The sequence below is a fragment of the Pollachius pollachius genome (genome assembly GCF_949987615.1).
Source record: "Pollachius pollachius genome assembly, chromosome: 17".
Classification (NCBI taxonomy): Eukaryota; Metazoa; Chordata; class Actinopteri; order Gadiformes; family Gadidae; genus Pollachius; species Pollachius pollachius.
This window is the reverse complement of record NC_136950.1, coordinates 1,333,353-1,360,949: the sequence shown is the minus strand read 5'-3', so window position 1 is coordinate 1,360,949 and position 27,597 is coordinate 1,333,353. Positions and strand designations below refer to the sequence as shown.

The 27,597-nt window shown below is 47.5% G+C and overlaps 1 protein-coding gene across 1 annotated transcript in view; it reads left to right on the top strand.

The window, feature by feature from the left end:
* Window positions 1–27,597, top strand: part of vipr1b (vasoactive intestinal peptide receptor 1b) — a gene marked incomplete at both ends in the record, with an annotated part of 75,748 nt that overhangs the window by 32,585 nt on the left and 15,566 nt on the right. The window contains 3 exons of the mRNA XM_079754569.1: window positions 13,671–13,771; window positions 14,537–14,634; window positions 21,085–21,217. Coding sequence (XP_079610695.1) covers window positions 13,671–13,771; window positions 14,537–14,634; window positions 21,085–21,217 — 332 coding nt within the window. The remainder of the gene's footprint in view (window positions 1–13,670; window positions 13,772–14,536; window positions 14,635–21,084; window positions 21,218–27,597) is intronic.

Below are 27,597 nucleotides of genomic sequence, written 5' to 3'. Positions count from 1 at the left end.
AGCATGGCGCCGATTAGGAAGGTTTACTCAAGTTCAAAGAGTGAAACTGAAACACAAACATATATATATATATATATATATATATATATATATATATATATATATATATATATATATATATATATATATGAGTCAGTTACAAAACGGGATGCACTCAAAATGCAAAAACACAATATAACATATTGCAATAACTAAGTGCACGGAAGTTGGAGCTTTACTGTATCACTCCACAGGCAATAAACAGATTTGGAAAACATAGCTGGCGCCATATAAAATGGTACAAATCGATGATCCAATAACCAAAATAATGCTGCTTATGCGTAGCTAAGGACCTAACAAGCTGCAGTACTTACAAACATTGCGATCATACAGCTAACAAGACTAGGAAGGTGGAAGATGCGATTTCTCTAGTGCTAATGTAAGTAGTAGTCAGCGGAATAATTTCCGGAATGGCCACTTCCGGTCAGACTAACAAATAAAGACGGCTTGATAAAATAAAAGCCTCAGGTCTGAGTTGCCGTCAATTGTGTCGTTTTTGTCGTAAACTAGGGTCCGCTGGCTAGGAAATAGAAGGGCACCTTGGAATATCTTTCCATTTTACGCAGTTTAGTCTTGTGATTTTAAACTGCGTAAAATAAGCGTCTAATATTTTTGTATTGAACTTGACTCTTTTGACTTTTTTTTTTTAATCGCTGTCTGGTGTCTAGTTACGTCACTCTGATAGATGCGCATGGACAGATTTTGTAGTGACACAGCCTAAGCCTATAACCTATAAGTGAAAGCAAAACACCAAGCTCATTGATTTAACGAGGCAGGGTTATTTAAAACAATTAATTAAGTTATCATGCATGTGTGAGAGGTCATTCCTCCTCCTGAGTGTGCTTCCTATTTATGTCTAGTGTACCCCTACTGTCCACAAGCACCCCCCCCGCCCCCCCATATGAACATGGAGAATTGTTGGCACGTCCCAGTGGTGGTGGTGTCTTATATATGAAAGAGGGCATTCGTTTATACTACAATGATCAATTAGGAGGCCGAAGCCCCAAAGGAAGTGACGCAATAGGTGACTGAGGCGAGGGCATTAACAAGTAAGCTATAGACCTGGGATCTCTTTAGAGGGTCTCAAAGAACACACACGATTATCAACTGGGGGCTCCAGCCCTTACAGGAAAGGCTCACACAGCATCATCAAATGCTCCATTGAAACGCATTGGCAACAAGCCCTTGCTAGAAATTAATCTAAATTAGTTGACAAGAGATAGAATCTTGTCCATAAGACCTTCAACCAAGGTGTATCTTGGGATTACTCTGTGAAAATTGTGAGTCTCTGGAAAAAGACCAGCCCTAACCCTAACCCTAACCCTAACCCAAAACCTCAGACCCCCCCCCCCTCCCTGCCCTCGGGGTCAGAGAGGGCAAGTTTCAGGGCGTTAGGACCTTCCTATCTCAAAAACTGCCTTTCAACCACGTTCTGATCCACTAGGTCTTACAGGTAACACTTTTAAGAGGCTTTGTTCAAAAAACTGTCTATTTTGGAAAACTCTTTTTCTGTAAGGGCTAGAACTCAAAATCTCAGGGTCCCATTCTCGGGACCCTGAGATTTGGAGTGCATATACATTTTGGCATCTCTAGCTATCTTGAAAAGGCGGGAAAAGGGGCGTGACCTCCAACAGTAAGGTAAATGTGCATAAGACAGGTTAGTTTCTGGTCCCAATTTTTGGTGGGATGGAGTTGTAAATGTGTGCCTTAAGGTGTGTAGATACAGCTGACCTGTGGACAAGATTTTGAAGTCTGGGGTCATAAGGTCAAAAGGAGCCGGCACCACGCCCCTTATGAGATAACAAATTGTTAATGTGAATTTCTCTCATAACTTTTTGTCATTATTAAAGAGAGGTCTGATTCTCTCATATGAATGTTGGATGGCTAGTGTGTAGGTCTGGGAAAAACGTCAGGCCAAAATCTTGCAAGTAAGCCGCTGGGTGAGGTGCAACGAGATGAAGCACTTGCTGAGTAATTTCTTGTAGGGCTGGAATCCCTAAAATGATGATCGTATGCGTCCTTTGAGACCCCTGTTGATATAAAAGACACCCCAGGTCTATAGCTTGCTTGTCACTGTCAATGCAATAGGTAATTCAGAAGTTACCTATTGCATCACTTCCTTTAGGGCTTCGGCCTCCTTATTGATCATTGTAGTATATTTGAATGCCCTCTTCAATAGATATGACACCACCACCACTGGGGCGTGGCAACAATTCTCCATATCCATATGGGGGGGGGGGGGGGGGGGGGTGGGGCTTGTGGACAGTAGGGGTACACTAGACATAAATAGGAAGCTTGCAATGAGCATTTCAATCACCCAAAATAGTTAATACACACTCAGGGGGAGGAATGACCTCTCACACATGATATCTTAATGAATTATTTCAAATAACCCTGCCTCGTTCAATCAATGAGCCTGATGTTCTGCTTTTACGAATATGTCTTTCTACCAAATATGTCTGTGCGCATCTCTGAGAGTGACGTAACTATCCACCTAAAAAAAATGAGTCAAGTTGATTTCAAAGGTAACTTATTAATTACAAGTCTAAACTGTGAAAATTTGAAAGATATGGGGGGCAGTCGATGGCAACCACCATAGCAACCATGGCAGTCACGTGACGTGGACGCAGGCCCATTGAAAAGAATAGGCCAAAAAACGTAGGCGTTTAGAGCCGTTATTGTAATGTATTTTCCGCTGGCAGTTTTGCTACAATCTGGTGTGAGACTGGGTTTAAGGAACGTGGTTAGTTTCAGGTTTTGAGGGGGTCTGATAAATCGGATTGTTGTTTTGACGAATCCTGAGCAGCCTGCCCCCCCCCTTCTGAAGTCGAAAATAATCTCCCGATTGAAATGCATTGGTTTAATATTGAATAAATGAAATATTAAAATATATATTATATATAAATAAATATACAATTATTTAGTAATAATATTATAAGTAGACCATGTAGCTATTATAGTTATAACAAGATCTATATCTGACCATTGACAATCCACTTCCATCAATCCAATCAACGAAGAGGGTTGTACTCAGTGTACTTTTTCTATGGAGAATGTGGTTCAGGTATGACAATATTTAAATATTCCTAATATAAAAAAATAGCCTATATGTAGGCCTACAACATATCATACATTTGACATATAGAGTTAGACTATTATATGTATAAGGTTATAGGCCGAATTTGGTTAAAATGCAGCCTCTGCTGGCCCACAACTAGATTGTCTCGTTGTCTGTTATACGCTTTATAAGTTAATTATATTTAAATTATTATAACCATGTAGGCCTAGCCTTTATTTTGTTGGCGTTATCATTACATCCTTTCTCATTACATCGATATAAATTATTGTTATAACAAGATCTGTATCTGACCATTGACCATCCTCTCGGAAAGGAATGAAATTCATATTGACGGTATGGCACTATATCCCTATTCTCGCCGGCCTTTCTTGAATTTAATACACCACTTTCGTTGCTTCAAGGAGGTCTGGTGGTCTCCGTATATAATAAATAAATATAGATAAATATGTATGTATGTATGTAAATAGGTACATAGGCTACATACCTATTTTATATTTATTTATTTTGTTAAATACGGAGACCACTAGACCTCCTCGAAGCAACAAAATAAATAAATATATAGGCCTTATGTATAAATATGTATGTGCATATATATATATATATATATATATATATATATATATATATATATATATCTAAAAATACACATACATATTTATAGATATTTATTTATTTCGTTATATATAGATGTTTATTTATTTATTTATTATGTACGGAGACCACCAGACCTCCTCTAAGCAACGAAAATGGTCTATTAAATTCAAGATGGGTGCATGGGCGAGAACAGCGATATAGTGCCATTCTGTCAATATGAATTTCATTCATATAGATATATAGGCTATGTTAATTACCCGGATCCCTGTGAGACCAGGTTGACTCGGTCGTTGAGACGGGGATCTGTGTGTGTGTCACGGAGTTTCATTAACTCACATTGGAGCAAATTCCGTTGGCCTATCACGGGCAATTTAAGTGATTCCGTGAGGCCACCACGGATTATGAGTTAAGCGCCCGTGGTCGACTCATTCATTGAAATGGGGATCTGTGTGTGTGCAATGGAATAGGAGTGTCATTAACTTGCATTGGAGCAAAATCCGTGGCCATATCACGGAAATTGGCGTGTTTCTGTGAGGATTCCACAGATTTTGAGTTAAGCGTCCGTGGTCATTTCCCAGATTACTGTGAGACCAGGTTGCTCAGGAGGTAGGGTGGGTTGGCTGGTAACCGGAAGGTTGCTAGTTCGATCTCCGGCTCCTCGTAGCTGAGTGTCGAGGTGTCCCTGAGCAAGACGCCTCACCCTAACTACCAAGCTAGCTGTCGCCTTGCATGGTTGCCATCGGTGTGTGAATGTGTGCATGATTAGCTAAATGTTGGGCAATATTGTATATATTATTGTATAATATTGTACGCTAAACATTGATACACTCACTATCGCGTAGCAGGAGCAGTGAAGCCCTGACCTCCTTAGCGGGGCCTTCTGATTCACACACAGGACACTTTCAATCACCCGCCATCACACCATTTGCAGGCAGTAATGATTTGATTAACATGCAGGCTTCTCTCCATTAGCAGGAGAGGGAGGTGTTGGGATCCAGCCCCGCCAACATGTCGTGTAGCTTCCACTCCACAAAAACCTGTTTTATCAGCACTCCTTGTATTGCATTACACTGCATTTTCATTAAGGAAAGCCAACAACTGAATGAGCAAATACAAGTCAGTAATATCCCTACATCCTTTTCGTAGATGAGGAACTCCATTGCAAAACGATGCAGAGAAATGTGAAACTGATATATTATATTGTTGGTTTTATACCCTTGTCCTTATTTTTCCTGACAAAGCACGCTTAAAACCTCAATTGCAATCATTTCCATCACATTTCCATCACTATTCACAGTTAGGCTTTTCAAAACAAAAGCATTGGGTGGTCATGTGATTGCGCTGGTGTCCTCCACCATAATGAGACAGGGTCAATAAATAAGAAAAAGGCTCTCCTCATATTGCAGGGAACATGTTGAATCCCTGCTCGACTCTGGGCCATTTAATTATCTAGGGCTACCGGGCGGGAAAAAGATGGAAGTAAGTATTCTGGTTGAAGATTGGCTGCAATTACCCATTACAACCAGACGGATGGGTGGGACTGGGTATTGTCTAATTCCTGTCCAGTTTCAATTTAAGGCCCTGGAAAAAACCTGTTGCTTTTCCTCTGAGAATGAACACTGATTGTAAACGCATATACTGGAAATACAGGCAATCTTTCTCTCTCACACACACACACACACACACACACACACACACACGTGTGTGTGTGTGCGCACATAGAGCCAAAAGGCTCATTGTAGTGAACCCGGCCAGACACTGGTGAAGCGTACTGATGTTTCCAAAGATTTTATTAACCCTTTCCTTTCTGGAACACCATAAGAGCTAAGGACAGACAAATAAACAAAATGAGCTCTTAGAAACAAATAAACCATCTTAACCATTGAAATGACTCAAATAAACCTTTTAGCTTAGCATCACCGCATACATACACTCTACAGAAGCTAAAGTTAGTATGAACAGCAACATAAATATTAGCATGGAGAATAAACAATCTCACATTAAGTCTGTTAAACACACATAACTCCACATAAAACATATTTTTACAACATACCTTGTTCCCAATTCTAGCCAGGTGCTTAACACATACGGGGAAATCCTTACAATTGCGGAGCTATATTGATCTCTGACCGTCACATGTTATCGTCTGCTCCGTGCAAAGTCGCGGACTTCCGCTCCGGGAATACCAAAATAAAAGCATGTAATAGTAAAATAGAAACAACAAATAAAAGCATAGAGGCAGCAATAATCTGTTATTAAAACTCCTGTGTAAGAGTTATTTACACTCCCACCAATCATGAGTGAATAATGGAACATTACATTAATCATGCATTAATCACGAGTGATTTTAACTGAAAAAGACCCTTCTTATGTAAGAATACTCATAGAGTAGCTTAGAACACGGGTAAAACCTCTTTAAACTGTGTTAAGATTATAAGGTATGTGGAAGAGATATAAGATATTGAAGCAGGAACCTGGTTTTAGTCAGCCTCTAGCAACAAAACTAGTTTCTGGACAGGGCGCTCTACTTCAGACATCTTCTGGAGACGCTCCCCGCTTTTGCCAAGATTCCTGTCACCGAGGCAGATCTTAACCCTTCTTATGAGTCCGTCTTTGCCAATAGTGGTTCCTGTGACTTACCAATCTCCACTCATTCCTGTTAACGTTGTCTCCTTTCATCATCACAATGTCTCCAAGTTGCAGATTCCTTCTGGGGGTGTGCCACCTGTGTCTGAGAGCGATATTGGCAAGGTACTCCTTACGCCATCGACTTCAAAACTGTTCTGCCAAGTATTGAATATGCCGCCACCTTTTCTTCCCATACATGTCTTCCCTGACGAATTCTCCTGGGGGAGGTAAGGCCTTGGCAGATTTCATAGTTAGGAGATGGTTTGGGGTGAATGGCTCAAGGCCGCGGGGATCATTGAGGTTGGTAACGGTCAGTGGGTGACCATTAACGATTGCCATGGCTTCATAGAGAAAAGCCCGGAGAGAAGCATCATTTAGCCTATCAGAGGAAAGGGCAAGCGTGGTCCTGAGGACGTTTCTCACGGTCCTGATTTGTCTCTCCCACACCCCTCCAGCGTGACTTGAATAGGGTGCATTCATGACAAAGTCACATTGTTTGTCTGCCAGAAATGCAGCCAGCCGGTCTGCATTAACTTCCTTGAGAGCCTCTTTGAATTCGTTTTTGGCTCCAACAAAGTTGGTTCCTTGGTCAGACCTAATCTGATGAACAGCGCTTCGTATGGCAATGAAACATCTTAGGCCATTGATGAAAGCGTCCGTTGACATGCTTTCAAGCATCTCAATATGGATGGCGCGGGAACTGAGGCAAGTAAAGAGAAGGCCGTACCTCTTGCCTGGTGAGGAATGGGCCGAAGCAGTCCATTCCGCAGAAGGTAAAGGTGGGTGATGGTTCCACACGTTCAGGGGGAAGATCTGCCATCTTTTGCTCTTCAGTAGGTTTCCGGTGCCGTCTACAGGTGACACATTGATGAATGTAAGACTCATTCATCTCATTCATGGTGAGACCTTTACCTTGATGTTTCATCCTGTCATGAAAGTGAGCAATCAACATCTTTGTGATGTGATGATTCTTGGGAATGATTACAGGGTGCTTGATGGAGTTGGGAAGAGAGGAGTTTCCCAGTCTTCCTCCCACTCTGAGGACACCATCTTCATGCAGGAATGCATCGAGAGAGTAAAGTGGATTGTGAGAGGGTAGGGGAATCCCTTGGCTTAGCAGTTTCAACTCTTCTCGATACACAGACTTTTGCAGATCCTTGATTATGCACTGTTTTGCATCTTCTCATTCTTTTACAGAGGTGAGACTGTTTGACTTGTTCTTGCGGATACGCCTTAGAATGCGTGCAACACCTCGAGTTGCCAGTGACCAAGATGAGAACTTAGATAAGCGATCAACCAAGCTTACTCGCTCCATGGTTCTTGTGGAAAGTGCTAAAGCGCTTCTGACCTCTGGATCTCCAATTGTCAACTCTGGAGAATCATCTGCCGGCAGCTTCATTTCCTTGTTCCATAAGAACCGGGGTCCAGTGAGCCAGGTGGATGACAGAAGCTCACTGGTGGTCAAGCCAGAAGAAGCGTGGTCAGCAGGATTCTCGTTGGTCGGTACATATCTCCATTGCTGAGGAGCTGAGCTAAGCTGAATCTTCTGAACGTGATTGGCCAAAAAGGTGTGGAATCGCCGTGCCTCATTTTTTATGTATCCCAAGACCACCTTTGAGTCGGTCCAGAAGAACTCCTCAGTGTCAGCAGATCCTAATTCCTCCTTGAGTAGGTTGCTTGTTTTCACAGAAACAACTGCTGCCGTCAATTCCAATCTTGGAATAGTAGTGAGTTTTGTTGGTGAGACGCGTGACTTTCCAAAAACTAAAGAGCAGTGAACAGCTTCATCTTCATTTTGCAGTCTTAAATATGAGCACTTACCGTAACCCTTTGTGCTGGCATCGGAGAAATGATGCAGCTCTGCCTTTAAGACCCTTCCAAATCCAGCAGGTAAGTATGTGCGGGGTATGGTGACATTATCCAGATGAGCCAGATCACTTCTCCACTGTTCCCATCGTAAACAAAGTTCATCAGTGGGTGGATCATCCCAGCCCATGCCATGTCTGCACATCTCTTGAAGGATGATCTTTGCTTTGAGCAGGACGGGTAACACAAGCCCGAGAGGGTCATACAGAGAGGCCATTGTGGACAGAATGCCGCGGTGTGTCACAGGCTGCTCTTTGAGGCTGACGTTAAGCCTGAAGTGGTCAGACGCCACGTCCCATTGAATCCCGAGTGCTCTCTCAAGTAGCAGGTCACCGAAGGCGAGGTCCATATCTTTCACATGGGTTGCCCTTTCAGAGGATGGTACACTTTCTAGGACGTCTCTGTTGTTCAACACAAACTTGTGTAGTCTGAGACCACCCGTAGCACAGAGTTCACGTGCTTCTCTGGCAAGCTGAATAGCATCTTCAGTGCTTTCCACACTCGTGAGGCCGTCATCAACATAAAAGTCCCTCATGATATATCGTGAACCTTGAGGGTAGACGTCAGCATTAACCTTAGCTAGATGCTTCAGCCCAAAATTTGCGCTTCCAGGAGAGGACGCCGCACCGAACAGGTGCACTTTCATACGGAACTCGCTAGGCTGCGATTTCAAGTCTCCTTGCTTCCACCAAAGAAAGCGCAAGTAGTTGCGATCAGCATCTGCAACATGGAATCGATGGAACATCTTCTCGATGTCGCACATCAGGGCAATGGGGTGCTGTCAAAAGCGGATGAGAACTCCAATCAAATTGTTTAACATGTCAGGTCCACAGAGAAGATGGTCGTTCAAGCTGGTCCCTCTGTACCTGGCTGAGCAATCGAACACCACACAAAGTTTATCTGGCTTCTTCGCGTGGCGAGCACCATGATGGGGAATGTACCACCTTTCCCCCTTGCTCCCACCGTCTTCAACCAGCTCTGCATCCCCCTTTTCAATGACTTCTTCCATGAACCTGATGTACTGCTCCTTTTTTCATCCCGTTGTAGTTTCCATTTTAGGTGGTTAAGGCGTATCACAACTGATTCCTTGTTGTCAGGTAAGGAGGGTCTGGTTTTGAAGGGCAGAGGCATTTCGTAGTGGCCATGTATGTTTTTCTGTATGCCCTCTTCTACCTTGTTTAGGAATGTGATGTCATCTTGTGGCACTGTTTTGCTATTTTCACTGCCATCCTTGAAGTCCGATTCCAGGATATGGATCACATCGGCAGGGGTTGCTGGAGGCAGCTCCTTTACTGTGATTCTGTGACACAGATGACTTGTGCTCAGGGAATCATAGCCTTGTGATGAGCGTCCAACAATGCTCCATCCTAGGTCTGTTTGTATAGCATAGGGTTCTTCATTTCCCCCTACAATGACTTGCCTTGGAGCCATAGCCCTGGAGCAGTTGTAGCTGATGAGAAGCCCTGCTTCACAGTCCTTCAGTGATTGGATTTCATCAACAATTTCTGCAAGATGACTCCATTTTTTAGCTGTCTCACAAGTAGGAATGTGAGCGCGGTTAATTGGTATACAGTCCTTTGTGTAGGCTACTGGAAGATTGACTTGAACGGCAGAACTATATCCCCTTACAAGAAGGCCAGAGACACTTTCACATCTGATGATTGTGTCCTTTCCACTCATGGTGGTCAACTTTAACTTCACAGGACACTTGTCAGTGTCAAGACCATCGCTCACTTCTTGGTCGATGAATGTAGTGTCACTCTGGGTGTCAAGAAGAACTTCAACTGTGTTGGATGAGCCTTCTGATGCTACACTGAGTGATGTTGCAGCAGGACCTTGACTTATCCTTGCCTCGGATGAAGACCTTTCCTTCACATAGTTGTTGTTGTGAAGGGCTGTTGGATGCTTTCCCTTGCATGTCTCACAAAAGTGACAATGGCGACAGTCTTTCGCGCTGGGGCCGGTTTTCAGGCATCCGTAGCAGAGTTTCTTCTCCTTTACATAGTTTTGGCGCTCCACTAATGACCCCTCTGCGCACTGGGAGCATGCATGAAGTTGGTGTTTGGCATCTTGACAAAGAATACATGGAGTCGTAGCCTTTCTTGACCTTTGGTTCTCGTTATCTGACCTTTGGTTTTCATTATCAGCAACTGTTTGAATGGTGAGAATGCTGGCCCTATTTCTCTTCATGTCTCGGGAATCTCTCCTTTCAGTGCTTAAGTCTGATGAACGAAGAGCTTGAAGAGATGTAATGGGATTGCACGCAATCTCAGCATCAGTTGACAAGAAGCGAGCGAAGACCTTGAAAGTGGGGAATTCTTGCTTCTCGTTAAGGCTTTGTGTTACTTGACGGTTCCAACGTGAAGCCGCCCAGTCTGGGAGTTTATGAACGTGGTTCTGGATTTCCTCGCAGTCTTTTAATATGTCAAGGCCCATGACATGAGGAATGGCATCTTGACAGGCGTTCAGAAAGTCTGAGAAGTTTCTTAGTCCCTCAGCGTCTTTAGGTTGAATCTTTGGCCATTTGGAGAGTCTTTCTCTGAACGCTCTCTGAATAGCGAATGGCTGGCCATAGCGATGATTCAACTTGTTCCAGGCATCTTGGTTAGCTTCATTATCATTTCGGTAGAAGGTGCCATCGAGGGCCTGGCGTGCTGGGCCGCCAACATATTTCTTGAGATAGTAGAGTTTTTCAGCTGGAGAGATTGCTCTTTGATCAACAAGCGAGGTAAACGCTGCTTTCCATTCAATGAATCATATTGGATCACCACTGAAGACGAATGGTTCAGGAACGGGAAGCCTGTTTAAGGCTATGCTGTCTTTAAAGGGGACATATTATGAAAACAGCACTTTTCCTGGGATTTGGGGAGTTGTTGTGGGTATATGGTGCTCCCACACGCATACAAACTTTGAAAAAAGTCTGTACATGAAATTCTGTAGTCAACTACTGTAGTGAACCCGACCAGACAATGGTGAAGCGTATTGATGTTTCCATCCTTATTTTGTACATTAGTCCTTTCCTTTCTGGAACACCGTAAGAGCTCAGGACAGTCAAATAAACAAAATGAGCTCTTAGAAACAAATAAACCATCTTAACCATTGAAATGACTCAAATAAACCTTTTAGCTTAGCATCACGGCATACATACACTCTACAGAAGCTAAAGTTAGTATGAACAGCAACAAATATTAGCATGGAGAATAAACAATCTCACATTAAGTCTGCTAAATACACATAACTCCACATAAAACATATTTTTACAACATACCTTGTTCCCAATTCTAGCCAGGTGCTTAACACATACGGGGAAATCCTTATAATTGCGGAGCTATATTGATCTCTGACCGTCACATGTTATCGTCTGCTCCGTGCAAAGTCGCGGACTTCCGGTCCGGGAGTACCAAAGTAAAAGCATGTAATAGTAAAGTAGAAACAACAAATAAAAGCATAGAGGCAGCGATAATCTGTTATTAAAACCCCCGTTTAAGAGTTATTTACACTAATGTTCTCCCACTCTTTCAGGGAGGGGGTTTAGTTTCAGGGTTCAACAAGTTGTGCTCTATAAGATGTGCTGACTTGTATCGATGGATTGGTGTTGTTCCCTCTGCATTTTGATGACACTATCTAACACTCAACAAAACGAGAAAGGGCGAAGCCTCCTCCGCTTCATTTTGCACAATCACAAAACCAACCAACCCCTTTATTCTGATATAATGAACCCTGATGTTTAGTTGCCGGGTCATCTGTGTCAGGCTTATTCTTACATTATAGTCACGCCCAGTGAGGCTGCTATGGAAAGACTCCAGGAACAGCTTTACAATCCCCTGTCTCGTTGTAGTGACTCACAGGTGTGCTCTCTCTCTCTCTCTCTCTCTCTCTCTCTCTCTCTCTCTCTCTCTCTCTCTCTCTCTCTCTCTCTCTCTCTCTCTCTCTCTCACACACACACACAGAATACAGGTGTTGCTCATATGAATACTCACCTGTAGTTGGAGTTGGTGGTATTTTGAGTGACAGACTGGCTGTCAGAGGGGGTGGCAGGCTTTTGAGTTACAGACCGGCTGTAAGGGGAGGTAGTGGTCTTTTGAGTGACAGACCGGCTGTGAGAGGAGGTGGTGGTCTTTTCAGTGACAGATCTGAATGTGGACCTGCTGTAAGTGTCTTTTGAATGGGGCAGAGGGTTGAACCTTTTCCTTCTATTTGTCTCCCGACAGCCTTTAAGAGCCGGGCAGTTTTATACAACCCCAGTGTTTAATGTTCAGTAATTAACAAATTCAAGGGAAGGTAGGGGGAGGGTTTAAACGAGTCTCAAGGACCTAGTACTATGCTACTGTGGTATGGATCCCATTACATTTGATATCTGCTCTTGTTCAGGGGAGTCGTTTGGCCTACAGACACCCTGTTCTTTTAGAAAAGGCTATTCCAGTCTTATATACTCCACTGGAACATGTGGTGAAAACATATAGAAGTTGAAGTGTATTTTGTGAACACAGCAAAACTTGTAGATGGCAGCATCACATTAGATGATCTCATTATGAATGCCCTTTTCTTTTGTTTTCATTTTACTTTGGAATTCTGGCCGAGCTACGAGGCTCTCTCTCTCTCCATCCTGTAATGCAGCAATAGATCACCAGACCTCTCAGTGACAGCAGCACTACAGTATACAGTGTGGTCCAGACCCCAGCCTCTTCCGCAGACAGGAACATTTTAAGCATTGACTGCATTGCAGGGTTTTTAGACCTTCTTCTCAATGCTTTAAGATATTCAAGCAAGTAGGAAGGTCGAATCTCGAAAGCAGACTTGGTTTTATCACATGCATCAGATGACTGAATGGGCTGTCATGGCTCATACATGCATATTATGGACTCGTGTGTCAATGTTCAAATTTACATTTCCTTCCCGGAGACGGAGATGATAATCGGAAACTCTTCCTATACAGTGAGCTCACGTAGACATTTCAGCTGCCGCCGCATGTATCCTTCCCCTGAGTGTCCTTCTAACAGGACATCGTCTACACAGGGCCTCCCCCACAGTAGTACCATGTTAAAGGGGTGCTACCATGCTTTTTCAACTTCCCCTTTGCTTTAGACTTCTATATGATGTATGTATACATGTTTTACGTCTGATAAGCTAGAAAATCTAAGTCTGAGCCATTCGACCAATCGAAACAGAGTGGGCATGCTGACCAATAATAGCAGACTGGGCTACTCGGGAGGGGGGCCTTAAAGCGTCATGATACAAAACAGAATGTTTTTGAAAGACACTGAAATTGGTTTTGCAGAGATGAATAGTCTGAGAATAATAAGGGGTATTTTTAACATACACGCATGTAACGCTATTCTAGTAGTACCCCAAGTGCAATTATTAACCCTAAAAAAGCATGATATGGGATCTATAAGGCTGCCGGTCCCATTCCCTCTGCCGGGGTTTGCAGACCGGTTCTCTCTGAACAGACATTTGTTTCCAGGTAACCTCACCAAGACCTGCACCGCGGACGGCTGGAGCGAGATGCTGCCCATCGACATTGCCGTCAACTGTGGCTACAACCACAACATCAGTGGGGACGAGGTGAGGCCACACACCGACAGAGACCCTGAGGGCCCCCCCGCGCCCTAACAGAATCTCTCCACCACACAGCAGGGAGCCAGCTCACAGAGCTAGGGGGATTGTTCATTTGCCGGCAGGAGATTCAGGAGCTGACAATAGTTTATTCATGTCCACCCTTGAAGTCCTAAAACACAGAAATATCACACAGAATTATCTCCCCCTCATCAGTGAGTCGACAGTACGGCCAAACCTCAAAGTGATAATGATCTGGACGTTTCTCCAAAGGTATCATCAAATGCGTGTGTCCTGAGAGATGTTTCAGCGTTCAGGACGTCTGGCCCTCGTTTCACCCTGTCTATCTGTGGAGGGGTGTGTGTCCTGAGAGATGTTACAGCGGGCGGCAGCGAGCTGACCCTCGTTTCACTCTGTCTGTCTGTGGAGGCTGAGTTTCCTGATGGACAGGAGGGTGTTCTTTAATGTTGTCTTTGTCTGTCACTTCTGATGCCAACTGTTTTCTTGGTCAGACCTGCCTTGGAAGAGAGAGTTATGGATAATGTCATGTTGTAATTGAATGAGTAAATATATAGGAAATAAATTACATGTCCTTGGTAGATGCAGGTACTCGATAGCAGCTGACACTTCTATCCAATGCCTCTCAAAGAGAAGGATCTTTCAGACCACTCTGCCTCTCCTCTGTCTGGCAGTGTCGCACACCCAACAACAAACATCTTTGTTTTTCCATCAGAAGCCCTTTTGTTGTTTGTGAGTGTCTGCTGTCTCCTGCAGGGGAGGTTCTTCTGGCAGGTGAAGGTGGGCTACACCATCGGCCACAGCGTCTCCCTCGGCTCGCTTCTCACAGCCGTCCTCATCCTCTGCATCTTCAGGTAGGCACTGGAACCCACACATCCAACACCCTACCCTGCTCCTAATGCCCCACCCTGCTGCACCTAATGCCCCACCCTGTTCCTAATGCCCTTCCCTGCTGCTACTAATGCCCCACCCTGCTGCTCCTAATACCCCACCCTGATGCTCCTAATTCCCCACCATGCTCCTAATGCCCTACCTTGCTGCTAATGCCCCACCCTGATGCCCTTTATGCTCCACCCTGCTCCTAAAACCCCACCCTACCCCTAATATCCTAACCTGCTCCTAATGCCCCACCCTGCTCCTAATGCCCCACTTCTGCTGCTAATGCCCCCAACCTGCTACTATTGCCCCTACCTGCTGCTCTTAATGCCCCACCCTGCTCCTAATGCCCCATCCTGCTCCTAATACTCCACCATGCTCTTAATGCCCCACCCTGCTCCTAATGCCCCACCCTGCTCCTAATACTCCACCATGCTCTTAATGCCCCACCCTGCTCGGAATGCCCCACCCTGCCCCTAATGCCCCACCCTGCCCCTAAGCCCGCCCCTGCTCCTTGTACCCCATCCTGCTCCTAATGACCCAGCCTGCTCCTAATGCCCCAGCCTGCTCCTAATGCCCCCACCCTGCTCTTAATGCCCAACCAGGCTGCCCCTAATGCCCCCACCCTGCTGCTAATGCCCCACTTTGCGGGCCCTAATGCCCCACCCTGTTCCTAATGCCAATCCCTGCTCCTAATGCCAAACCCTGCTCCTAATGCCCCAACCTGCTCCTAATGCCCCACCCTGATGCCCCTAATGCCCCACCCTGCTCCTAATACCCCACACTGCCCCTAATGCCCGCCCAGCTCCTAATGCCCCACCCTGCCCCTAAGTCACCACTCAGCTCCTAATGCCCCACCCTGCTGCCCCTAATGCCCCACCCTGCCCCTAATACCCCGACCCTGCTCCTAATGCCCCATACTGCTGCCCCTTATATCCCACACTGCCCCTAATGCCCCACCCTCCTGCCCCTAATGCCCCACATTGCTCCTTATACCCCACACTGCCCCTAATGCCCACCCGGCTTCTAATGCCCCACCCTCCCCTTAATTCCCCACCCAGCTCCAAATGCCCTGACCTGCTTCCGCTAATGCCCCACCTTGCCCCTAATACCCCCACCCTTCTCCTAATACCCCACCCTACCACTAATGACCCACCCTGCTCCTAATGCCCCACCCTGCCTCTAATTCCCCAAACTGCTGCTAATGCCCCACCCTGCTGCCCCTAATGCCCCACCATACTCCTAATGCCCCATCCTGCTGCCCCTAATACCTCACCCTGCTCCTAATGCCCCACCCTGCTGCCCCTAATTCCCCACCCTACTCCTAATGCCCCATCCTGCTGCCCCTAATATCTCACTCTGCTCCTAATGCCCCAACCAGCTCCTAATACCCCACCCTGCCCCTAATGCCCCACACTGCTCCTAATGCCCCAACCAGCTCCTAATACCCCACCCTGCCCCTAATGCCCCACACTGCTGCTAATGCCCCAACCTACTCCTAATACCCCACCCTGCTCATAATGCCCCACCCTGCCCCTAATGCCCCACCCACCTCCTAATGCCCCACGCTGCCCCTAAGCCCACCCCTGCTCCTACTACCCCACGACCAGTGGCGGCTGGTGATCAAAAATGTTGGTGGGGCAAAGTATTAGACAGGGGGTCTGGGGTTCCCCCCCCCCCATAAAAAAAATGGAATTCAATAGATTTGATTTCCTGTATTCTGGTGCATTTTGGGGATGCCCACTACCTACTTACCTAATATTCATTCAGATTCATAGCCTACATCCTGACTTGCAGGGCCTGGACAAGCTTACACTGCCGCTAATGCCCCACCCTGCCCCTAATGCCCCACTAGCTCCTAATGCCCCACCCTGATGCCCCTAATGCCCCACCCTGCTCCTAATACCCCAACCTGCTGCCGCTAATGCCCCACCTTGCCCCTAATACCCCCACCCTGCTCCTAATACCCCTCCCTGCTGCCCCTAATGGCCCACCCATCTCCTAATACCCCATCCTACCACTAATTCCCCACCCTGTTCCTAATGCCCCAACCAGCTCCTAATACCCCACCCTGCCCCTAATGCCCCACTAGCTCCTAATGCCCCACCCTGATGCCCCTAATGCCCCACCCTGCTCCTAATACCCCAACCTGCTGCCGCTAATGCCCCACCTTGCCCCTAATACCCCCACCCTGCTCCTAATACCCCTCCCTGCTGCCCCTAATGGCCCACCCATCTCCTAATACCCCACCCTACCACTAATTCCCCACCCTGTTCCTAATGCCCCAACCAGCTCCTAATACCCCACCCTGCCCCTAATGCCCCACTAGCTCCTAATGCCCCACCCTGATGCCCCTAATGCCCCACCCTGCTCCTAATACCCCTCCCTGCTGCCCCTAATGCCCCACCCTACGCCTAATGCCCCATCCTGCTGTCCCTAATACCTCACCCTGCTCCTAATGCCCCATCCTGCTGCCCCAAATTCCCCACCCTGCTCGTAATGCCCCAACCAGCTCCTAATACCCCACCCTGCCCCTAATACCCCACTAGCTCCTAATGCCCCACCCTGATGCCCCTAATGCCCCACCTTGCCCCTAATACCCCTACCCTGCTCCTAATACCCCTCCCTGCTGCCCCTAATGCCCCACCCTGCTCCTAATGCCCCACCCTGCCTCTAATTCCCCACACTGCTGCTAATGCCCCACCCTGCTGCCCCTAATATCTCACCCTGCTCCTAATGCCCCAACCAGCTCCTAATACCCCACCCTGCCCCTAATAACCCCACCCTGCTCCTAATGCCCCATCCTGCTGCCCCTAATATCCCACACTGCCCCTAATGCCCCACCCAGCTCCTAATGCCCCACCCTGCTCCTTATACCCCACACTGCCCCTAATGCCCACCCGGCTCCTAATGCCCCACCCTCCCCTTAAATCCCCACCCAGCTCCTTATGCCCCTCCCTGCTGCTCCTAATATCCCACCCTGCCCCTAATGCCACACCCTGCTGCCCCTAATTCCCCACCCTGCTCCTTATGCCCCAACCTGCCCCTAATGCCCCAGCCTGCTGCTAATGCCTATCCCTGCATCCCCTAATGCCCCAACCTGCTGCCCGTAATGCCCACACCCTACTCGTAATACCCCAACCTGCCCTTGATGCCCCCACCCTGCTGCTAATGCCCCATCCTGCTCCTAATACCCAACCCTGCTCCTAATGCCCCAACCTGCTGCCCCTAATGCCCCAACCTGCTGCTAATGCCCAACCCCTCTGCTAATGCCCCACCCTTTTCCTAATACCCCAGAATGCCCCTAATGCCCCATCCTGCCCCTAATGCCCCACCCTCTTCTAATGCCCCACCTGCTGCCCCCTAATGCCCTACCCTGCTCCTAATACCCCACCCTGCTGCCCCATATGCCCCACACTGCTCCAATTAACCCACCCTGCTGCTAGTTCCCAATCAAGCCCCTAATACCCCACCCCTCTCCTTATACCCCACCCTGCACTAATGCCCCCACCCTGCTGCTATTGCCCTATCCAGCTGCCCCTAATATCCAACCCTGCTGCCCCTAATGCCCCCACTCTGCTCCTAATGCCCGACCCTGCTCCTAATGCCCCACCCTGCCCCTAATGCCCCCACCCTGCTGCCCCTAATAGCCCACCCTGCTCCTAGTACCCTACCCTGCCGCACCTAATTCCACATCCTGCCACTAATTCCCAACCCTGCTCCTAAAACCTCACCATGCTGTTATTTTTTCTGAGAGAGAGAAAGAGGCGCGAGAAAGGGATAGAGAGAGGGGAAGAGGAGAGCGTGAGAGAGAGTTAGAGAGTAAGAGAGAGAGACAAAGAAAAAGAGAGAAACAGGAGAGAGAGAGAGAGAGAGAGAGAGAGAGAGAGAGAGAGAGAGAGAGAGAGAGAGAGGGAGAAAGAGAGAGAGAGAGAGAGAGAGAGAGAGAGAGAGAAGGGGGGGAGAGAGAGGGAGAGAGAGACAGGAAAGAGAGAGAGAGAGAGAGAGAGAGAGAGAGAGGGAGAGAGAGAGAGAGAGAGTGAGAGAGAGAGAGAGAGAGAGAGAGAGTGAGGGGGGGAGAGAGAGAGAGGGAGAGAGAGAGACAGGAAAGAGAGAGAAAGCGAGAGATTGAGATTGAGTTTTTTCTAGACTTAACTTTAAGGCTTGTAACTTCCTGTGTGCTCGACCCCTCCTTAACTCTGGGCTTCATGTAATAGTTGTCTGGAGATGTCATCTATTCTGTTGTCAAAGGGGAGCCAGCTATCTGCTCCAGCCTATGACAGTGAATTATCTTTGATTGACCCCCTACGCCGTTGGCATAGAAATTAAAATACTAAGAAGAAGGTTTACGTTAAACCATGGCAGCATATGGGGGAGGGAGAACAAACACTGACAGCAGAAATTAGTTAGTTAGTTGTCCATCCCCCCCCCCCGACGCTCCCCTCCCAGCAGGCCTTCTGATTGGCTGTTTCTCCCCCGTGGGACGGCGTTGTGGGAGCCTGTAGGGATCAGATGGACAGTGATGTCTCTGCTCTGTGACAGCGTCAGGGGATTGATCCTCCGCTCGCTCCCTTTTGACCACAATCCCACAATCCCCCGCTCTTGACACACAGAATGAATATTGTCAGCTTACATTGGCATCATGACTATTCTCTAAGCCAGTGGTTCTCAAATGGTGGTACGCGTACCTGTAGGGGGACTTTGGAGTTCTTGCAGGGGGTAATCAGGAAGTTTCAATTCTGAAAGCTAGACAATAGAAAATCGAGTGTTTGAAACTTAAATCTGATAACAAGGAGAAAGGAAAATACGTGAAAAAGGAAGAGCATCCAGAAAGGAAGAATATATTTGATAAAACTTATACTTCTACATGCTCTGACCCTCTGCTAGCGTCTGCTTTTTTGTGGGGAAAAATGAGCCAACAGTTGCATGAAGCACAGACCCATGTTTCTCATTAAAGGTCCCATGACATACCACCAGGTGTGGGCTGATTAGCCGCTACAAGCCGTTTTGGAAATCTGTCCCTTATGACATCACAGGTGGGCGTGTCCACCTAGATGTGTGCTGGATAGATCAGTCTACCAGCCTACCCAGTAGACTGTAGCAAACGTTGCTCATCTATCCGTCACACATCTAGGTGGAAACGCCCAATTGTGATGTCATAAGGGACAGATTTCCAAAACAGCTTATAACGGCTAATCAACCCGCACCTGGTGGCATGTCATTGGACCTTTAAATTGTGAGCATTTGTACCCTTTTAATTGTCATGTTTACACTGCCAAATAGAACGCACATACATTATTTATGCTCATTTATAAAAAAAAAATACAAAATAGTAGACATCGGCCAAAAATAATAGTTTTTGGCCGATATCATAGAGGGGGTAAATCAGTAGAAAAGGTTTGAGAACCACTGGTGTAAGCGAACCGCAGAAAGGGCTGAAAGAGCAGCCGTGGTCAGCGTCAGTCCTCTCAACAAGTGGTTCTTCACCTGTGACCTTCAGACACGCTGACCTTCAGCGACTCTGTTTAGTATTGCAGTGTTCAGGTTGTTACGTTGTACCTCGGAGCAGCATGCAGTGTGCAGACCTCCTCAGACCCCCACTGGTCCATCCCTCTTTGATCTGACAGTATTCTTTCCTTCTGCTGAATCAGTTTGGACTGTTCAGTTAAATGTAATGAAATGCTAAGTGGTGCAGATCTGCGCTCATGTTATTCTACGACAGAACATCTGTTGGATTTCCTTTGAGAACTTACAACTTCCATAAATGCTCTTATCCACTCATCATGAACACATATTTATATAAAACCATGATGTTCTTCAGATCCGCCCATACAAGGTTCATTAAAATGTTAATGTCCTCGCACTGATTACAACTTCTATCCATTAACTTCAAGAACATTTGGTAATGAGCATAGAGACCGTCTTATCAAAGGTTTTTGTGTGTTTGTGTGTGTGTGTGTGTGTGTGTGTGTGTGCGTGTGTTATAATGCATAATGAGAGTTGCCGTGATTTTTATCAAGTCTAATCCAGTGTGTTGATAGTGTGAGTGTGTGTATGGTGTGTGTATGTTTGTGTATGGTTGGTGTGCATGGTGCGTGTGTATGGTGTGTGTGTGTGTGTGTGTGTGTGTGTGTGTGTGTGTGTGTGTGTGTGTGTTTGTGTGTGTGTGTGTGTGTGTGTGTGTATGGTTGGTGTGTATGGTGCGTGGGTATGCTGTGTGCGTGTGTATGGTCCGTGTGTGTGTAAGGCCTGTGTGCGTGTGTATGTTGGGTGTGTGTGGTATGTGTGTATTGTGTATGGTGTGTGTGCATGGTCAATGTGTGTGTGTGTGTGTGTGTGTGTGTGCATGTTTAAGGTGTGTGTTTGCGTGCCCTAATCAATACCAAGCCATCTAAAGGACTCTGCCTGCTGATGTCCTCCACCTGCAGGAAGCTGCACTGCACCAGGAACTACATCCACCTCCACCTGTTCGTGTCATTCATCCTGAAGGCGGTGTCGGTGTTCGTGAAGGACGTGGTGCTGTACGAGGTGGCGGAGGAGGACAACTGCTCCTCAGGGTCGGTAAGTCCACAGACCTACACACCTTCAGCTCAACGGAGAGGTTAGGATATGGGGGCTCAGCGTGTTGCTGCTCCCTGCTGACACTAAACACAAAGAGGAGACACGGATCCCCTACAGCAGTACAACTCCACATGTAGGATCTATTTGGTCGGATTAGCAACGCTCCAGCTTGACGCTCCGTATTTCCCCTCGACATATACCTCATCCAATGTCCACAATAATCATCCACAGGACGACGACGTGAAGTTTGAAAGGTTTATTTCTCAAAAGCAAAATACGAAAATCCTTTTCCATAATAGGAGGTTACGATCAAATGAGAGCGAGAGAGACAGAGGTCAAAAAACAGTGTGGCTCCGCTCCTGTTAATCCTGACTGTCACAGGTCATAAACACAATAAAGTTTCCTCTCACACTTCAAAATATAGTAAGTGAACTGCACTAAAATGCACTAAAAATAATGCAAGTGCAAATTTCAAAATAAAACTATGCATACCGAATTATCACACTTGACTATTTTATTATTCAGTCATGAAAATCCAAACAGTAGCATAAAATAGTAACTTAAAACAAAAACAAATATGCATTAAGGCACCTACACCACATATGGCCTTATTCAGATCGAAACATAGCAAAACTAACATATATTACATAGTTACACATCAAACTATGTGTTGACCACTTGAAGAAAAACTGAAATCCCATTAACGGTGAAGGCCATGGTGTTGTTTCTGACGTCAAGTTGGACAACGCCGACTTCTGAGGATTCAACCAGTCCGAACTGGTTCTGTCCAGCGTGGTTCCTCATCATCCCAGCAGGTTGACGCAGTAGCGTAGCCAGGACTTTTCAACAGGGTTGGCCACTATTTTTGATTCCGATATAGGCAGTACAGCAATTGTCCCAAAATTAAACAACACATGCTTTCATCAAAGATCAGATGATAAATGGAAAACAATAATGTCCTACATTGATGAATAGATTATAATTTATTCAGCCCCGGAAGTAATTTAAGGCCCAACATGCATGCATAATTGTGATTTTGACATCGAAAATGGAGACTACTAACTAGCTCAAATAGCTAGTGAACACCATGGAGAAGAGAACCACATAAAGTAGCCTGGACAAAATATTAACAAAAGGTTGAAGGCTATTCGGTTAAACAAACATTTCAGGGATTTACAATTCCGTGCGTGCGTTTCGGGTGTGGCTGGGTTTGACTCGGAGAGAGCTGAAGCGCTGGGGCAGGGACTGGACTGGATAGACAGGTCGGCAGGCAGACCCCTGGACTGACGGGCAGAAGGGTCTGGAGAACTACTCACACTCGAAGGCATGGAGAGAGCTCTCCATGCCTGTAGTGGTCAAATCTAATCTTGGTTTTTTTTAAAAATGACACCAACAACATTTATTTTGACATATTTGTAGTCTAACAGAAGTTAGACTACAAGTTCCAGCAATTGTCATCACAGCTTACGGACGCACACTGCGGCCGCCTACATAGCTTAACCCAATCAAAATTAAGCGCAGAATATAAAAAATGAACAAAAATAGCATTTCTGTAAGTATTTGTAACATAATGATACTTTACTTAAACAAAATTTATCTAACACAATTTTGTATGTCATTATGTTGAGTAGTATATGGGCTGTTTTTGCGCTCCTAGAATTTCAAGTTAATGCAAGTATATAACTTCTGATAGGGTGGATCAGCTGTCAATCATAGTGGCACTGGCCCAGGTTGGCCCTTTTGTGGCTACGCGCCTGGGCTGATGGCTGGTGTTGTTGAATCACTCTTATTCAGAGTGAACAGAACAATGAACATTAAAAAAGTTGTTTCTCAGTGTTAGCACAACATTGCTCAGTGGGCTAGTTTGAAAAAAACATTGTTTTGGAAAACTATTATGCAACTCTCATTACATCTTCTATTTCAAAGATATCAAGCGTACTTAATCTAATGCTACACTTACTTTATAGCTCTAAGTGTTCTTATTGTCCTTTAGGATTAATAACGTTTTAGATTCAGCCCTGGTCTCACGTCAGGCTCCCTTATGGTGGTCCTAGTGGTTCTATGTTCCACTGGTCCTAGTGGGGTTCCAGTGGTCCTAGTGGGGTTACACTGGTCCTAGTGGGGTTACACTGGTCCTAGTGGGGTTCCAGTAGTCCTAGTGGGGTTCCAGTGGTCCTAGTGGGGTTCCAGTGGTCCTAGTGGGGTTCTAGTGGTCCTAGTGGGGTTCCAGTGGTCCTAGTGGGGCTCTGTTCAAGTGGTCTTAGTGGGGCTCAGTGGTCCTAGTGGGGCTCAGTGGTCCTAGTGGGGTTCCAGTGGTCCTAGTGGGGTTCCACTGGTCCTAGTGGGGTTCCAGTGGTCTTAGTGGGGTTCCAGTGGTCCTAGTGGGGTTCCAGTGGTCTTAGTGGGGTTCCAGCGGTCCTAGTGGGGTTCCACTGGTCCTAGTGGGGTTATAGTGGTCTTAGTGGGGTTCCAGTGGTCCTAGTTGGGTTCCAGTGGTCTTAGTGGGGTTCCAGTGGTCCTAGTGGGGTTCCAGTGGTCTTAGTGGGGTTCCACTGGTCCTAGTGGGGTTCCAGTGGTCTTAGTGGGGTTCCACTGGTCCTAGTGGGGTTCCAGTGGTCCTAGTGGGGTTCCAGTGGTCCTAGTGGGGTTCCAGTGGTCCTAGTGGTGTTCCAGTGGTCCTAGTGGGGTTCTGTTCAAGTGGTCTTAGTGGGGCTCAGTGGTCCTAGTGGGGCTCAGTGGTCCTAGTGGGGTTCCAGTGGTCCTAGTGGGGTTCCACTGGTCCTAGTGGGGTTCCAGTGGTCTTAGTGGGGTTCCAGTGGTCCTAGTGGGGTTCCAGTGGTCTTAGTGGGGTTCCAGCGGTCCTAGTGGGGTTCCACTGGTCCTAGTGGGGTTATAGTGGTCTTAGTGGGGTTCCAGTGGTCCTAGTTGGGTTCCAGTGGTCTTAGTGGGGTTCCAGTGGTCCTAGTGGGGTTCCAGTGGTCTTAGTGGGGTTCCACTGGTCCTAGTGGGGTTCCAGTGGTCTTAGTGGGGTTCCACTGGTCCTAGTGGGGTTCCAGTGGTCCTAGTGGGGTTCCAGTGGTCCTAGTGGGGTTCCAGTGGTCCTAGTGGTGTTCCAGTGGTCCTAGTGGGGCTCTGTTCCAGTGGTCTTAGTGGGGCTCAGTGGTCCTAGTGGGGCTCAGTGGTCCTAGTGGGGTTCCAGAGGTCCTAGTGGGGTTCCACTGGTCCTAGTGGGGTTCCAGTGGTCTTAGTGGGGTTCCAGTGGTCCTAGTGGGGTTCCAATGGTCTTAGTGGGGTTCCACTGGTCCTAGTGGGGTTCCACTGGTCTTAGTGGGGTTCCACTGGTCCTAGTGGGGTTCCAGTGGTCCTAGTGGGGCTCTGTTCGAGTGGTCCTAGTGGGGTTCCACTGGTCCTAGTGGGGCTCTGTTCCAGTGGTCCTAGTGGGGTTCCAGTGGTCTTAGTGGGGTTCCACTGGTCCTAGTGGGGTTCCACTGGTCCTAGTGGGGTTCCAGTGGTCCTAGTGGGGTTCCACTGGTCCTAGTGGGGTTCCACTGGTCCTAGTGGGGTTCCAGTGGTCCTAGTGGGGTTCCAGTGGTCTTAGTGGGGTTCCACTGGTCCTAGTGGGGTTCCAGTGGTCTTAGTGGGGTTCCACTGGTCCTAGTGGGGTTCCAGTGGTCCTAGTGGTCCTAGTGGGGTTCCAGTGGTCCTAGTGGGGTTACAGTGGTCTTAGTGGGGTTCCACTGGTCCTAGTGGGGTTCCAGTGGTCCTAGTGGGGTTCCAGTGGTCCTAGTGGGGTTCCAGTAGTCCTAGTGGGGTTCCAGTGGTCATAGTGGGGTTCCAGTGGTCCTAGTGGGGTTCCAGTAGTCCTAGTGGGTTTCCAGTGGTCCTAGTGGGGTTCCAGTGGTCCTAGTGGGGTTCCAGTTGTCCTAGTGGGGCTCTGTTCCAGTGGTCCTAGTGGGGTTCCAGTGGTCCAAGTGGGGCTCTGTTCCAGTGGTCTTAGTGGGGCTCCCTTAGAGTGGTCCTACTGGTGAGGTGGTCTGTAAAATGTTGGTCTTCTTTATTCAATCTTTGTAACAACAGCAAATTAATCGCACAGTGGTAAGCTTCATTATGGTGCTCCCAGGTAGGTTTGTCGACCGAGGGGGCATTACAGGCCAGGCTGAATCCCGGACCTGGGCCGTTATCACAGCTCTGATAGGGACTGTGAGTGTGTGTGCTCGTGTGTGTGTGTGCACAGGTTCTTGCATGTGTTTGAAAGCGTATTGAAAGTGGTGTCTTTAAAGGCTGGGCTTTGCTGCAGCAGACTCATCCGCTGATCTCTGGTGTATACGACCCATTCGTCTTTGACAGCTGTTGGCTAAAGCTGGGGCACATGAGAGTGATTTGAACTGATTTGCGAGAATTCAAACCAGCGGAAGGAAGTGAGCCACCAGGGGCCCATTCACACCGTTCAACAGACCGTGAGGAAACCAGTTCCATGTCCAACCAATCCCAGTCTATGGTACCACCAGACACTCAGAGAACCTCCACGAGGGGCGAGAGATGGACAAGCCCGTCTATGGGTGTTTAGGAACCTTTGGACGGACAAGCTTAGAATATGATTACTGACAGCAAGGGCCCGGTCCAACCCTCTCTGGATGACCAGCCCTCTCCCAGGAGTCAGGCCCCCAGTACACAGAGGAATAAGACCCAAACCCCCCTCCCAAGAGCCAGGAGCCAGGCCCACGGGACCGGAGGACCCCCACCCTGACCCTCCCACCAGGCCCACGGGACGGGAGGAACAAGACCCCCACCCTGACCCTCACACCAGGCCCACGGGACAGGAGGAACAAGACCCCCACCCTGACCCTCACACCAGGCCCACGGGACAGGAGGAACAAGACCCCCACCCTGACCCTCACACCAGGCCCGCACAGGCTGCTTCTGTCCAGTGTTTCAGAGGCCAGCCCAGCTCCTCCAAACCCTGTCCTAGGTGGCCCCATGTGATGAGGGACCACAGAGAACCCACTTAACATGCATCCACCCTGACCCTCCCACCAGCAGAAGACAAAAGCAGAAGAGGGGCAGTATGTTTTTTGACTCCAGTCAGACCTCTATAGGTTCTCTTCTAGTTTAAACAGATCTTACCATTAACATTTTATACAATGCCGGTCTGTACTGTCAGTCACTCTCTTTGCCTGTCTCTCTCTCTCTCCGTTTGTCCCTCTGTCTGCCTCTCCGTCTGTCTCTCCATCTGTCTCTCAATCTGTCTGTCTCTCTGTCTGTCCCTCTGTCCATCTTTGTTTGTCTGCCTGGCTGTCTCTCTGTCTGTCTTTCTGCCTGTCTCTCTGATTGTCTCTCTGTATGTAGGTCAAAGGTCTTTAGAGCATCACAGGCCAGTATCCGTGCGTTTGTTGGGATGGATTAGCGTCCACCATTAGCTGGCATGTGTCTTTGGAGGGTCAGTGTGTCTGACCATTGACCCAGTGGTGCGTAGCAGTGGCTGAGGTCCGGGGATGGTGAGTGTGGCCTCTCTCCAGGGCTCAGACGGTTAATATTTCATGGTAAGCCTTCAGACGCATCCATCATTTATAGCTTCTGAGGGGGAGGAAGAGGAAGAGGAAGAGGTAGAAGCCAGAAGCTGTGTTGTGTGTGTGTGTGTGTGTGTGTGTGTGTGTGTGTGTGTGTGTGTGTGTGTGTGTGTGTGTGTGTGTGTGTGTGTGTGTGTGTGTGCGTGCGTGTGTGTGTGTCTGTGTGTGTGTGTGTGTGCATGCGTGTGTGCGTGCGTGTGTGTGATGTGTGTGATTTGTTTGTTGCCGGTAATTGGTAGAGTATGAGCCAGCGATCTTTGTTAATGCTTTGTTGTTTTGCACATCTTCATCTTGCTCCTCATCATCATCTTCATCATTGTTGTTGTTCATTATTAATAAATGTCCACATCATTTCATTGTTCTCCAATCCATAGGCCTTTTTTGCTTCTGTATTTTACATTTTTAATATGCATTGATGGACTGCACACAGAGCCGTTCCAGCCTGGTCTGGCTGCAGCCTTCCCTCTCTCGGAGAGGGTTAAGGTTAGAGAGCTCTGAGTGTTCTCTCTGCTACCTCATCACAGGGTTTGGTCTGGCTGCAGCCTCCCCCTCTGGGAGAGAGCTATGTTGGTTCTCTGTCGTCCCTCATCACATGGGGCCACCTAGGACAGGGTTTGGAGGAGCTGGACTGGCCTCTGAGAAACTGCCACTAGTTACTGGACAGAAGCGTCCTGTGTGCTGCCTGCCCACAGCTGGCTGTTGACCACCGTGAACCAGAGAGGGATTTGGGGGTATGATTAATTTATTCTGCCTGGTTCCCTGCTCCCAGAGGTAAAGATCTTTGTCCAAGAATCACTGGTTTCATATGACCGC